At 32.9% G+C, this 14,883-nt stretch overlaps 1 protein-coding gene across 7 annotated transcripts in view; it reads right to left on the minus strand.

Annotated features, from left to right (window-relative positions):
• GRIK2 (glutamate ionotropic receptor kainate type subunit 2) overlaps window positions 1-14,883 on the minus strand; it is a 642,913-nt gene that overhangs the window by 12,158 nt on the left and 615,872 nt on the right. For 6 of the 7 annotated variants that reach the window (XM_082475143.1, XM_082475138.1, XM_082475141.1 and 3 more), the window contains one exon: window positions 3,550-3,800. In XM_082475143.1, the coding sequence (XP_082331269.1) occupies window positions 3,550-3,800 (251 nt within the window). Of the gene's footprint in view, window positions 1-3,549; window positions 3,801-14,883 lie in introns of those variants that run through there. The other variant, XR_014267496.1, reaches the window with a different exon arrangement.

Consider the following 14,883-nt stretch of genomic DNA (forward strand, 5'->3'; position numbering starts at 1 on the left):
AAAGAAAGAAAGAAAGAAAGAAAGAAAGAAAGGAAGGAAGGAAGGAAGGAAGGAAGGAAGGAAGGAAGGAAGGAAGGAAGAAAGAAAGAAAGAAAGAAAGAAAGAAAGAAAGAAAGAAAGAAAGAAAGAAAGAAAGGAAGAAAGAAAGAAAGACAGAGAGAGAGAAAGAAAGAAAGAAAGAAAGAAAGAAAGAAAGAAAGAAAGAAAGAAAGGGAGAAAGAAAGAAAGGGAGAAAGAAAGAAAGAAAGAAAGAAAGAAAGAAAGAAAGAAAGAAAGAAAGAAAGAAAGGAAGGAAGGAAGGAAGGAAGGAAGGAAGGAAGAAAGAAAGAAAGAAAGAAAGAAAGAAAGAAAGAAAGAAAGAAAGAAAGAAAGAAAGAAAGAAAGAAAGGAAGAAAGAAAGAAAGAAAAGGAAGGAAGGAAGAAGAAAGAAGGAAGGAAAGAACAAAAGAAAGAAGGAAGGAAAGAATGAAAGAAAGAAGGAAGGAAAGAAAGAAAGAAAGAAAGGGAAAGAACGAGGGAGGGAGGGGACGAGGGTGAAAGGAAGAAAGGAGGAAAGAAAGATCTTATGCCAACAGACACTGTCTGAGACCTTGGCGATACAAGTCAAAATTACTTTCTTGAAGTAAGAGTCTAATAGGGAGAGAGGCACCCACACACAAATGAACTTATCTACAAAACAGAAATAGAGTTACTGATGTAGAAAACAAACTTATGGTTACCAGGGGTAAGGAGGGGGAGGGATAAATTGGGAGACTGGGATTGACATATACACACTACTATATATAAAATGGATAACTAATAAGGACCTACTGTATAGCACAGGGAACTCTACTCAATACTCTGTAATTGCCTATATGGGAAAAGATCTAAAAAAGAGTAGACATATGTATATGTATAACTGACTCACTTTGCCGTACACCTGAAACTAATAGAACATTGTAAATCAACTATACTCCAATAAAATTTTTAAAAAAATAAAAATAATTAAAAAGAAATTAAATTTAAAAAGGAAATCAACAAATATGAATAAAAGAGTGTGCTAAGGGAGAATGGAGATGTGCAAATGCTTCCAGAGAGAAGGATGGATGTTGTTTGAAATGGACAAGACACATTCCCAACTTTCTCAAAGGGGGAGCAAATGTTTTTGGAATGATGATAGTTTCTAAAATCAGCTAAGTCTAACAAAAATGAGATATACAGGTCAGGTCATATTTTTTTCATTGGAATAGAAAATAAAAACCTAACAACACCACCTTGTGGAAATAGCGTGCCCCGTATCCAGATTCATCATACCTATTGATTAGGTAAAGCTTTCTTGGCAAGTTGATGCCTAGTCTTGAATGCCTAATCTAAAATGACTAGTGGGAGTTTGCCAGGTAGAAAAATGGACAAAGTTTGCTCAGGTCAAATGGGAAGATGATTTTAAAAAGCTGGCTGACCTTGGAAAATTGGAAGTAATTTATTGTGGTTAGAGTACAGGTGCAAACTGGGGAGAAGCAGAAGATAAAACTACAGTGGTGGACAGAGACAGATCCTGAAGTGCCTCCTCTGCTTAGCTAGAGAATCTGAATTTCATTATGGAAGCTTTGTGGAGACAGTGTGACAACATCGGCTAATGTGACTAAGAATGCTCATGTCATATCAACACAGTTGTTTCTTTCCAATATAACAGTTTATCTGTTTCAGCACCAAAAGGTACATTGACTTCCTTTTTCTAATGTTTTAGAAGGTCATAGAAGTCCATAGAAATTGAGAGCTGGTCGATGTGTGAAAAATTCAGCTAAACTAGTTATTTATAATAAAAGCAAAGGTGATTTTTCAAAAGTAAATTCCCATGTCCTTTAAAAAAAAACAGAATGCTTATAAAATAATTGTGCATAAAGACATGGCCCAGGTAAATCATATGAACAGGATACAGAGAGAAAAGGGCGACAGACTACATAATGTTGTCAAGAGATTAATGTATGTGTTTTATTTCAATACTGAGCTGTAAGTGAAAGAAAACCACTACATATGGATGATTTGAGGTTCTAACTAGACAACCTAAATTTCTTCTATTATTTTTGGACTCATTTTAAGCATTAACTTACCAAATATCACACTTATTGATAAATTATAGTAAAAATAAAAATTGGAGAGTTACTAATTTTCATCTCTGATTAGTTCTTTGGATTTGATTCCAAAACTCATTTTGACATTGTAATAAGGGTCATAACATAAAAAGTGTACTTAGACTTAATTTTCAGTCGCACCAGTGCAAAAGATATTTGATTTAGCAAGTCAGCAGATATAGCCATCCTGAATATTGTGGGAAAATAAATCATATAACTGTCCAAATTTTTCAAACCTTTGAATTGGTTATTTTACTTATAGACAGAATGGGGCTATCAAAATAGTCATTTATAAAAACATTATTTCTAGGAATTAAGTCCTGTAGTCAAGTAAAAATGTAGGAATGTTGTATCCTTGATTTCAGAAAGGATAATTAATTATATCATAAATTATTAAAGATGAAGGAATATATCATATTTCTACTCTTTATATTTACCAATAAAAGTTCATAAACCTTTCAATTATTTAACAGAATATAATCTCACTCTGATGCAGGGTCTAAAATTTAAGTTCTAAAAAACGTTTTTTAATTAAAAACAAAAGATGATTAAATTCTAAAAGACGAAGTAAAGTTCCAGAAGGCTTAAAAATGCTAAAGCAGCATTTTACGTCCAGAGTCATAAAGTTATATTAAAAAGTATCATGTATCATCTGAAAGATTTATCTATAAATATTCATCTTTATATTTATAGAACTAAGGGAATTATAGCACTAGAAATATATAATCTGAAGCAGGTTCACAACCTTTTTTAAGAATAGAATAGAAAGACTTTTATACAAAAGACTAAATATATTAAAATACTAAGAAAAATTGCAATAGTCTCAATATTTTTGAGATTTATATATATTCTTCTAAAGACTCAGGTGCAAGGCAATACAGGATGCATTAAGAATAACATTAAGTGGCAAAGAAGAAACCACAATATTCTCACATATTCATTAATGTAGAAAATTAATTAAAATTTCCACAATGCACATTCAGATTTTTCCAAATTAAAAATTATTGGACCAAAAATCTTCAAATAAAAATTTCATTTACTCTCTAACTTGAAACTGTTAATGAGTATCGTATCTTAAAGAACTTTTTATCTGCAGAGAAATTTTTTCTTTATATCACAGTTTCTGAGTTTTGCTTCCTTCATTAATTATATTCCCTTAATAAACTAACCACAGTGAACTTCGAGCAGCAAAATTTCTCCATTTTCAGACTTCAGTAAGACAAAAAATAGTTACTGGTCCTGAAGTTGGCTTCAATTTAAAATATTACATTTTAATTAAAAATTACGAAGGTGATCCTGAGTTCTATGAACCTTTGTTATATAATGAGTGGCAGAAGACCATTAACACATTTCTAAGTATTTCCCTTGGTTGGAAAGATTAAAAAGTTCGTTTTATTATAACAAAGATTGTTTTAAGTTGTAAAAGAGTGACATTTACCTTTTCCAATTGAGCGTTTTTTTTGGATTTGTACAAAAACTCTCCCACTGCCACAAAAACTGAGAGCACCAAGCCGGCTGCAAGAACAATGAAGATGCCACCAATATTTTGAACCCCCAGGGCACTGGCCTCTTTGCTCTCCTCCTCTGGACACCCATTGCCCCTCCACCACTTCTCCTTCATCATGTGCAGCTTGCCTTCCTCTTGCAGCTGAAGAATTGCTATGGTGATTTTGTCTCTATATGGAGAACCTAAGAAAAGAGAGGGTTCGTTAATGCTTTCCAGGAACCCAAAATTTCATAATTAAAGGTTACATGATGAGAGAACAGAGCTCTTTCCAAATGCTCCAAAGTATGCCAGTATTTATTTTCAGTAGCAAAAAACAGCTGGAAAATGGCAGAAAATAGAAGTTTAACGAAATAAATAGGGCAGGTGGCCTTTCTGATTTTGAAGGGTAAAAGATACATTTTGTTTTGAAAGAGGAAAATCTCTCTCTCTTAAAGGCAGGCTCAACTCACACCATTGGAAAAATAATAAAACGGTAAGTAGAAATCTACAAAAGGAAATGGATAGAGGGCAAGGATATTTAGTTAATGTCTAGTAATCATTCAACACTGAAAACAGAGCATTGATAAAACAGTAACCTCGATTTTTAGGAAAGTTGTGCAAAAAATGGTGTTTCCCATGATTAAGTGCAATAATTTAAAGTGATCATGATTAACAAGCTCTATTCAGGGGTGGCTAATACTTGCAGATAAATAATCACTCATATTTGTTATTTGATACAAATAACAGAAGTAACAGGTTTGTACAAACTTGGGTCATTCAAAAACCATCATGGCAACGCATTGTAAGATTTTTTGGTTGTTTATTTACCGTTTTACACTTTGGAAAGATTCTTTTCAGTGGAGGCAACAATGTAAGTGAAATTTATAGTATTTATGCTGATGGGGGTAGATATTCATCTGTATTAGCTATTACATGATAAGTAATAACTTTTCTAATTGGTTGCCCAGAAGCATGGAATAATACTGAACTATATGCATCTTTCAACATCTGTCCCAAGGGATTGGTCTTATTGCTTTTTCCCACCCAGAAAATAGCCTGTTTCTAAAGTTTAATCTTCCTTCCTAAAACACTATACTGCACATTCCATTTTTCTGCACAGATTCATCCATAAGTGTTTTTCCGCTTGTAGAAAAACACTAATTTCAGCTCATATTCTATGTTGTCTGTGATTTTGTTTTGATTTAAATATAACTACATTTGCACCTAAAGATATATTTTTGCTAAGAGCAATTAAAAATCTTATGAGGAAACTATTCTGCTTCATAAGGGACAGCACTATATGTCTTCTTTTTACTTGATTAATATAACAGGACTAATTCAGTATTGCTCTTTTAGCAAGAGTAGGCAAACTAAAAAGCAGAAATACAAAGAAAAATCAAAAAAAGTTAGTAGCTTATGGAAAAAGTTGGAGGACTGAAGATCTACCAAATCCAGGTGAAGAGCTGTTTCTTTAACATAATCTTCAATCTATGCAGAAGTAATGTTTATATGGCTTCTATACATTTTTTCACAGCTTTCCTAAAAGGGGCATTATCCATTCCTATAATTAGAACTTAAATATTTTATTTTTATTGTGCAACAACTCCTAATTATAGCAGGGGAATTTCTGCTTCTCAGTTTCCTTCCTATATTCTCTTCCAAATACTACTCTGATGAAAATGTTCAGTTTAAATTCCGCCCCTTAGCCACTTCAGATTTCAATGGATTAGCCTAGCCCATGTTACTTTCTACCTTGGTCACTCACTGGACACTCAGGCTAGGTCACCTAGTATTACTATTATTTACCTTTCAAGATGTGATCTACTTTCCTAAGTAGATTGTAAACCCTTTGGAATACAGGATATCTATCTATTCCCCTTTCTTTCTTTCTTTCTTTTTCTTCCTTCCTTCCTTCCTTTCGTTCTTTCATCCCTTCTTCCTTTCTATCCATCTATCATCTCCCTATATCTATCATCTATCTTAATTTTCAAACTGCTCTCAACCAATGTTTCATATTATGAGGAGCATTATATCTGATTGAGGCAGTCTTGACAAAATATAAGAGTGACAGTGGGGTGTTTTTGGTCTCCTCTGATATGTATTTAAAACCCATAAATACAGGGCATCTTGTTTGACTATCCAGTTTTCATTAATTCGCTACAACTAGCCTAGCAGCAGCTTCAAAGTCACATTTACTCTGAATTACTGTTCTGATTAACCATGTATATTCCCTGCAAAATAAACATTTGATTGAGGAAAAAAAATCATTTTAAGAAGATCTGTAGTTTATCAAATATATCCTTCAATTAGAAACATAGTATCTGAAACAAATTTTATACTGATAGTACTTGTGAAAATGACCACAGGTGACAAATATAAAAATGTGGCCTGGAAGTATAATTATAAGCAAATGTTGGGGGGAAAGTGACATGAAAAGTAGACTTTGAAATATGAAAAATTCTTGATCTACTTAAGTAATATTTTGAGCCAGGTCATTTCTCATCCTGAGCAAAATTAAAAGAATATTATTTATTGCCAACTCACCAAACCCACTGAATTGCTTTAGGATGTTTATTCAATATCTTCAGACACCATATTCTCTACTTCATCCTCAAAATAAGGCACAGACAAACAAAAGCAACCCACTGTTCAACAAATGATGGAAACATCTTGATTTCTTGCTGGTTGAGCTTCCTATTTCCAGCACTTATTGTAAATATGAAAATGTCCTATTGCTAGCAAACCTCCTCACACTTATTTTCCAGTGTAAACATAATAATATGTAAATAGAATTTGGTTTGAATCAAAGCTACAAAATTAATACACCTCATTTTGAGGTTTTTAACAGGGTGAAATAATATAGATAATATAATCAATGACACTAAATCATTGCCATGCTTTATTTGTCATTCTGTCATTGATTCATTTTAAAAAACAATAATTCAATAATGAATGATTACTTCTTTGGTACATCATTTGATGCTCCTTGGGACGCATTTCTAGCAGGTACTAGTTAAAGTCAAAAGTGGTTTGAAACTTTAACTATTTGAAAAATCTCAAGGACACATTGAGATCAAAGAATAAAAGTATCTTTTATCTTCTCTGTGACATGAATAGCCATGCACTTAGCTCTAATGAAGTGAACAGACATTAGTTAGATAGATAGAGTCTAACTTTTGCCCAAGTATGAACCCAGCTTCAAACCATATGCTGGCAAGCCAAGAACTATGAGGGCATTGAGTGGCACCTGGGAGAAGCTGGGGTTAACGCACCATAAGGTTGCCTCCAAGGAAGATGAGTATTTTTGCAAGAGGACCCTAACTTTGATTAGAAAATGACAGAGGAAATTGTAAACATGTCTATTATAACATATACTGTTGCACCTAAAAGTCAATCCTCAAATGCTTAAGGGGACAAATAGGTAACCATAAATGGGTGAAGAAACAAGCTAGACAAAAGTATCTGAAAAATTACAACATCCAATGTGAAAAGAAAATTTTCAGTTCCAGTTTTATCAAAAATCTGTGAGAATTTCAACACAGGGTTACCAGACATTTTAACTTTAATTATATCCCAGGAAATATTTTGTCTAAAATTTTCTACATTAAAATTTTCTCAAATAAATTACTTTTAAAAAACATCATGCAGGATAAGGCAAACACCTCTTAAAACTGAATTTAGCTCTTTGATTTTCACTATGCAATCCCTGGGTTTTGTTTCATTTGTATTCTTGCTCACAATGGGACTTTCTTTGGTTGTTTAAACACATGCTCCATACTAACAGTAAGGAACGATTATGTTTTAAAAACGGTCTTTTTTTCAAGTTGCAGAAAGATCCCATTTACCAGATAAAAAAGGTTCTCGCTTACATGAAAGAGAGAGAGAGAGAGAGAGAGAGAGAGAGAAAGGGAGGGAGGAAGGAAGGAAGAAAGAAAGAGAGAGAGAGGGAGGGAGGGAGGGAGAAAACAGGGACGAAAGAAAGACATATGATTACTACATAGTGAAGTCCCTTGATGTATCAGATGCATAAGACGTGGGGCTCAGAAGAACACTTGAAGGAGGCATAAAGGAAGTTTCGAGTGATATACAGCAGCAGTATATGTGTGGGCATAAACAAAACCTACAAATGCACCTATTCAGAATTTCCTGGATAAAAAAATTAGTCTCCAAATGTCCCTAAATGTTAAATTTTACATAAATCAAAGAATTTCACATAGATCAAAGAATTTTACATAAAATTATAATTTCATTAACATTCCTCCCAACAAATTGACTAAAAGCTCCTTAGGAAAATAAACTGTGATTTGTTATAAACGATTAATACAAATCTCACCAAGTAGTTCAGAGCCAACTTGCTGGGTTTATTAAATTGAATTGACTCCCTCCTCTCTTCCTTACTTTCTTCCCTCCTTCCTCTTCCCTACCTTCCTTGTTACCTTTCCTTCCTTCTTTTTCATACATTCTCTTTTTGTTTCCTTTCCTTCTTTTCCTTCCCTTCCCCTCCCCCTCCCTTTTGTTTTCCCTCCCTCCTCTCCCACCTCCCCTCCCTCCTTCCCTTCCTTTCTGTCATTTGATGTTTCTTACTTATAGAATGGAATACACACATTGTTATACATACTTGGTTCTAAAGTCTAAATCTACTACACATAGTTTATTCATTTGCTCATTTGATTGTCCTTTTCATGCTCTTTACAAACACACCAATTTAAGTATGTACCAAACATTTTCCTTATCCTATTCAGTACATCTAGATAATATAGAAATGATAAAGGAAATGGAGTTAGCATTACGTTTAATTCTTGAGGAGGCTCAGTGACTGATAAATAGCTTTTCTTTAAAGGTTGCACAACAAGTCTAATACTTACCATGCTTTAGTGAAATATTCTAAAAATCACATTATCCGTACACATACTGGAGATATCCCATCCATACTGCCAAAAGTTTCCTTACTTTCAAATCAAGCTTCTGCATGCTTTAATCAATTACAAAGGTCAGAAAAAAATCACTCTTGCTTTCTATAAATATCTCTTTCTGAAACTCATTATACCAATATTTCCTAAACTGGATTTTCCTCACACACTTCTCTTTTTGGGAAATGTACTTCTGTGTTTCACTTTTAAAGAATTCATTGGTCAGATAAGCTTGAAGTATACTCCATAACAAATATATCTTTTGTAAATTCACATTATACATTAACAAAATAAAAGGTTTCCATCTCTCCATCAAAGGAAAAAGTTAAAAAATATTTTAAATGATTAAATTTATTTTTAGTGGAAGAATTTTTTCCTTCATATCTATTAATGTCCCCGTCAATTATTTTATTTTAACCTCAACTTGAAAAACACTGCCTTAGATAACAATAATTACTACTCTTACTACATCAGCTCTCTCTGTCAAAAACAAGTTGTTTCTTGTTAGATCTTCTGCTTGTCCCTGCCTAGCTTTGAATTTACACATTATCACAGCACTACTGATCAAGTAGCATATTTTTTGTATGTTCTTTTTCATCTATTAGCTCCATATGCTTCATGAGCATCAGCTCATAAGAATTCGGATCACAATACTTACTTTAAGATGTGTCTTCTTTTAAGTCTCTTTACAAAATACTTTTGGGGGACAAAAGTTACAAGAGTTATTTAAACATATTTTTATATCAAAACTGATGAAACCAATTTTGGGGAAAAATACACAGCCTTTGTTTTTCCTAATAGCACCCAAATCCTTTGAATATTTTGTTAAAATTCTAAGGGGCTGGCTAAGTATTTCCGTTACTTATAATGACAAATCCCTACTGCCCACTTCCTAAAGAACTTTACTTTCCTTTGTTTTATATTTCATAGTTATTTAGCTCATCATGATGATATTATGTGCTGTGTATGACAGAGAATTAGGTAACATCCTGGTGTTTGTTTTCTTTGGGTCTGGGAAGATATTTTTATGAAGTAGACTACTCATAATTTTAAGTTTCCTCTAGCTTGTCATTCCTCCAAGATACTGTGCACTTTCTGAAGAATAGTAACTTACACATCTTGTGGGTATGTGACTATACTATAATCACTAAGTGTATATTATATCAATGATTTGCCTCAAAAAGCTTCAATAATTCCTTAATTATTCCTCTTCTTTGAAAGTGTTTAATCTGATAAATGTTTCTAAGACACATACCCAAATACTTGAAGCCCTTTAAATAATGACTTAAAAATCAGGCTACCTGTCAGTTATAGGTAATCAACCATCCATTATTCATCTTATTTCATCCAGCATCTAGCACAGTGCCTATCACACAGTAAACATTAAACAAATGCTTTTTGAATGAAACCATTATAATATAATTATAATAATCCATTATAATCCATTATAATATATCCATTATGATATAGTCAAAATATGTTAAGGCAGAACTTCTGATATTGGACATCTTCTCAGGTTCTTATTAAATTCAGTGGAACAAATAGAGTTCATAAACAGACTTGTTTCACACTTTTAGTGTTAACCATCTAGAATAAGTTAGGGTGACAAATAAGTTTATAAATTTTTATGCCATCTTTGCATTTATATCAACTGTCAGTGGCCTTGGTCAGTGCCTTAATAAGTAAGAGACCTGCGAGCACAAAAGATCTGAGGCTATCTGCTGGAACCATCAACTTTCTTTCTTAAATTACAGTGCTGCTGGCAATGTTATATTTTATGAAATGGTTCCCTGCTTCCTATGCTGAGATGAGTGCTGGGTGCCCTAAATGCACAACGTATTTTGGGTACTTTTAGAGCTTTATCTCTTTTTACCATTATTTCCATGATAAAATCTTCCAATAAAATTGGAACCAGACCCCATTTTCTTAGAGCCTTTTTCTCAGTGAAAGATGGGTTTTATTATCTCTTAGGACACTGTCTCTCCCATATTTGTTTCTAAGAAGTGCTAAGTCAAATTTTATATTTACGTTTCAGATTCCATTTTAAATTGCTATTTTTCAGTTTTATGCCATATTCAGTCAACAATGCTGTTATACAATACCAAGCATCATTGTTATTTTCCTCTATAGAACTTATCTCAGTTTGTAACTAAAAAATAATTTCTGTGACTATTTGTTTAATGCTCATTTACCCTAACAGGCTGTAAATTTCATAAGGACAGGGTTGTATTTCCTTTGTTAGTATAACACCTGGCACACAGTGAAGACAATATTTCTGGAATGAATACATGCATAAATAAAATATTAATTACTTAACAGTTGGTCATACATGCCTGCAATTTTATCTTCAGTCATTTCTTATGAACCCAAACTATATATCTTTATCTAATCTATATCTAATAATTATAATGCATTTATTTCAAATGAAGCATTTAATATATGTAGCAACTAAACACTTCATGGGGTCCATTTCAGATTTCCTGTTAGATAAAAGCTAAACTGGTGTGAAGTTACTGTCATCACTCTTTGTATTTTCTTTTGAAGGTATTCTATCGAAAAATCTCAATATGATAGGAGAATAAGGAATCCATGAGTGATAATCATAAAAATTAAAGGAGATTAATCTCATCCTGAAAACAAATTATCAACCCATAACATTTAATCACAGAATGGTAAATGAGAGCTAAAAGTGATCAGTCTTCCATGATACCTAGTAATCTTTCCACATTGGAAATTTATGAACATCATTTTCCTGCTTAAATTTTTTTTAATGGTGCTCTAAAGCTATAGAATACAACCTTAATTCCTAAATATGTCATACAATCCCTTTCTTCAACCTATCACAAGTTTCTCAGACTTTATCCCCTTCTCCTCACACCTAACATGCCAGCAATACAAACTATGAAGTTATATTTCCCATTGCCTGGAGAATCCTGTTTCCATACTTCCTCCAATTTTCTGGTTGAATGTCCTCACATCCAAATAAACTTCTCAACTTTCCTGATCTTTGCACACTTTTCCTTAGCTGCCGCAGAGATACACAGGATCCCTCTTCTTTGGTGCCATAGCACATTGCAGATACTCTAGTACAACATTTGGTGCATCATATTCCAATGTTTTGTTATATATCTTTTCCTACTAGATAATGATATGAGTGTCCCAAGGGCAAGGACCATGTATGTATCTTTTTTTACTATTAATTATTAGATATACATACACAGGTGCTAGATTCTAGGCATATAGGGATGAACAATGTAATATGAGCCCTGCCCTCCTAGGGTTTTCACTGCAACACAAAAACACATATGTTGAATAACCTTTACAAGTTTGAGGATCATTATAATAAAGAACACCATATTGTAGAACCACGTGACAGATGGAACTATCTTAGTCTGCTGATCAGGTTCACAAAAAAGGCTTCATTACATTGAAAAGAAGAGTAGGGACAACAGCTCTTCTTTCTCTTTGGCTGCCTTTCACCTGCTTTTCCTCTATTTTTCTTTCTATTTGCATTATTGGTTTAGAAAGGTATATATGAGAAAGGAAAATGATAGTAAGAGCATCCCAAACCCACTTCGTTCATTTCTTCTAGATATAGAGGATAGAACTAAGTTCAAGATATCAGGGTCACGGTGGAATGGAGCCAAATATAAATGACACTGTTAATGTAGAAATAAGAGAAGAGAGATAAAAAACTATGAGGTAGAGACTATATGGATTTAGGGAGCAAATGTATATAGATATCAAGTGTATGTACCACCAAGGACATTTAATATATAGTAATTTTTTGAGAAATTTTAAGTGCTTATATTCAAAATCTATAACTGGCTTAAACTGGATAGAGGTTGTGGTTTTTTTCTTTGTTGTAGATGTTAAAATTCAAAGTGTTATGACCTCTATAGAAAAGTAATTTGAATGCATTCTACTTAAAGGAATATTTGTAGAGTCCTCAGGAGAAAATTTAAGTATCTAAGATCACAAAGGAGATGGTTATATGAGGTACACAAAATGTATCAATAAAAAATTCAAATTACAGAGTATGTATTTTAGCCATTTGCCTTTTATTCATATTCTGAATATTCTTTGACTTATGTGAAAAAGGATAAGAAGGGCAAATGTTATCAGCACATAATGAAAAAGTAAACTATTTTCACTGGTTCTGACGTATTTCATACATATTAGTTAAAAGTAGCTGGTGAAGTAGATTTGTAGCCACATTTCTTCTCTGGGTATTAAATCATATAACGCTGACACAAAATACGAAAATAGAAATAGTTTCATTCTAGAAACGCTGCTTTTCTTACAATTTTTCATCTGCATAATAATCATTTGAAGAGCAGTAAGAGTGGAAATGTGAGGAATACTTTACTATCGTGTTTTTTCCCAAGTCCAATATTAAACTTTAATGAATGAATTATAAAAGTTGGACCATTTTAAATAAAATCTTCAACCTACTTAATCTTCAAGAATCCCAAAATTGGGAGAGAGAATAACTTTTTCAGGAGAGTAAAGTACCCATCCTTTAAGGTAGAGCTCAAGTCCCTTATTCAATTTGGCCTAACTGAACTTTGGTCCTCAGTGAATTCTACCACTCTGAGACCCTACATTAAATAACAGACTACTTGTTTGTGTTCAATATTCTATTTTCTCTATTTGATGTTAAAGTTGTTTTTCCAAGTCTATCTCCTGAAGAAAGGGGATGATGTATATTTATATTTTATGTTCATTATTTTACAGATCCAAGCAGGTTGAAGAGTGATAAAATTTCTTATAGATTGACAAAATTAAAAGGAAACATACATGTCTTCAGAGATGATAATCTTCTCTGAATACGTCTTGGACTCTGTTTACTAAACACTCAGGAAATGTTCAGAGAAGGAAAAACTTTATTTAGATAACGCCCAACAATAGAAATTGTCTCATCTCTATAAAATAGATACCGATAACTTTCTAAGTAACCAGATCATGGTTATTTAAATACAATATACTGATTGGCTGATGATAAAATCCTGGTTGGGTTCCATAGGAAATGATTTCTAATAAGTTAGGAATGGATCATATTAACAATACATCTTACCTACAATACATTCAGTATTACTAAAAATATAAAGAATAGAGAGAAAAAGGGTAAGATGCAAATGACTTTAAAACCACAAATATATCATTTTACTTATTATAAAACATTTCTTCAGAACAGTCCTTCAGAATTATTTGTGGTGCATATGTTCTGATCCAATACTATAAATTTGATGTTTAATCCTTACTGCAATCTAATTATGTAGACATGATTCTACCCATTTACCAATAAGAATGCTGAGTCTCTGGGAGGCATAGTAACTTCACTTAGGACACCTAGGACACTCAGGTGGAACTAAGATTTGTACATAAGTCATCTGTCTACAAAGGCCACATATTCTATACAGCATGATAAGAATATGCCTTTCACATGAGGGCTAGCAAATGCAAGGCATTCATCTTCAGACTTTAGTGCTTATACATTTCACCACTATGTTTTGACTATTTTTTCCCCAATACGAGTGATTCATTGATCTTACTTAGTCTTGCTAACCAAAGGATGACAGTCTGGCACAATCTGGCTAACTAATCTATAATGGAATTTGAACCCATGGCCTTGGAGTAATCACCACAAGATACAAACAAAATGAATTAATGTTCTAATGTTTGCATATAAAGTCTATCGGAACTCACTCTGTTTTCATGAGGATTATCTATTTATTCATTGTTTAGGTACCATTTCATCAGCATTTACAATATTCATGAAGGCTGCTCGCACTGGTGCTCGCAATTCATCAGATTCCCTGTGGAAGCTTCCTAGATTCTAGCCTACAGAGTCTGTTGATGATGTCTGTGGAGCAGGCATAGCTTACTGAGACTCGTCTGTTTTCGGTGACATGAAATCTAGACTTTAACAAATATGCCAGGAAAATACAGCTTCTACAGGGGTAATTTGGTGCTTTTATTGTTTGTTTAATTCAGGCTCTGAAAATTATTAGATCTCGATTTAGACTTGCAAAATTACTTCACCAGCATTAAAATTATGCTGCTTATGCAATGAAAAAAAATAGAATGCATTTTAATGGAAGGTTTGACCTGCAGAAAGATGAATAATTTGCATCAATTTTTGTGCATTATGTTCAACTAATGAAGACAAATGTATTCATTCATTTCTGTAAAGCTGAAGAACTGAAGGCCGGCAATATTATGCATCTATAATGATGAATATTACAGTACTTATTATATGATGAATTGGGAATTCTAGAAATGGATGGTGAGCGAAACAGGGAACAAACATGCTTTTCATACTGATTTCTATTTTTATAAACACCAACATCTGCCTTAAATAAACAACATGTCT

This window comes from Balaenoptera physalus, assembly GCF_965194825.1.
Source record: "Balaenoptera physalus genome assembly, chromosome: 9".
Taxonomy (NCBI): Eukaryota; Metazoa; Chordata; class Mammalia; order Artiodactyla; family Balaenopteridae; genus Balaenoptera; species Balaenoptera physalus.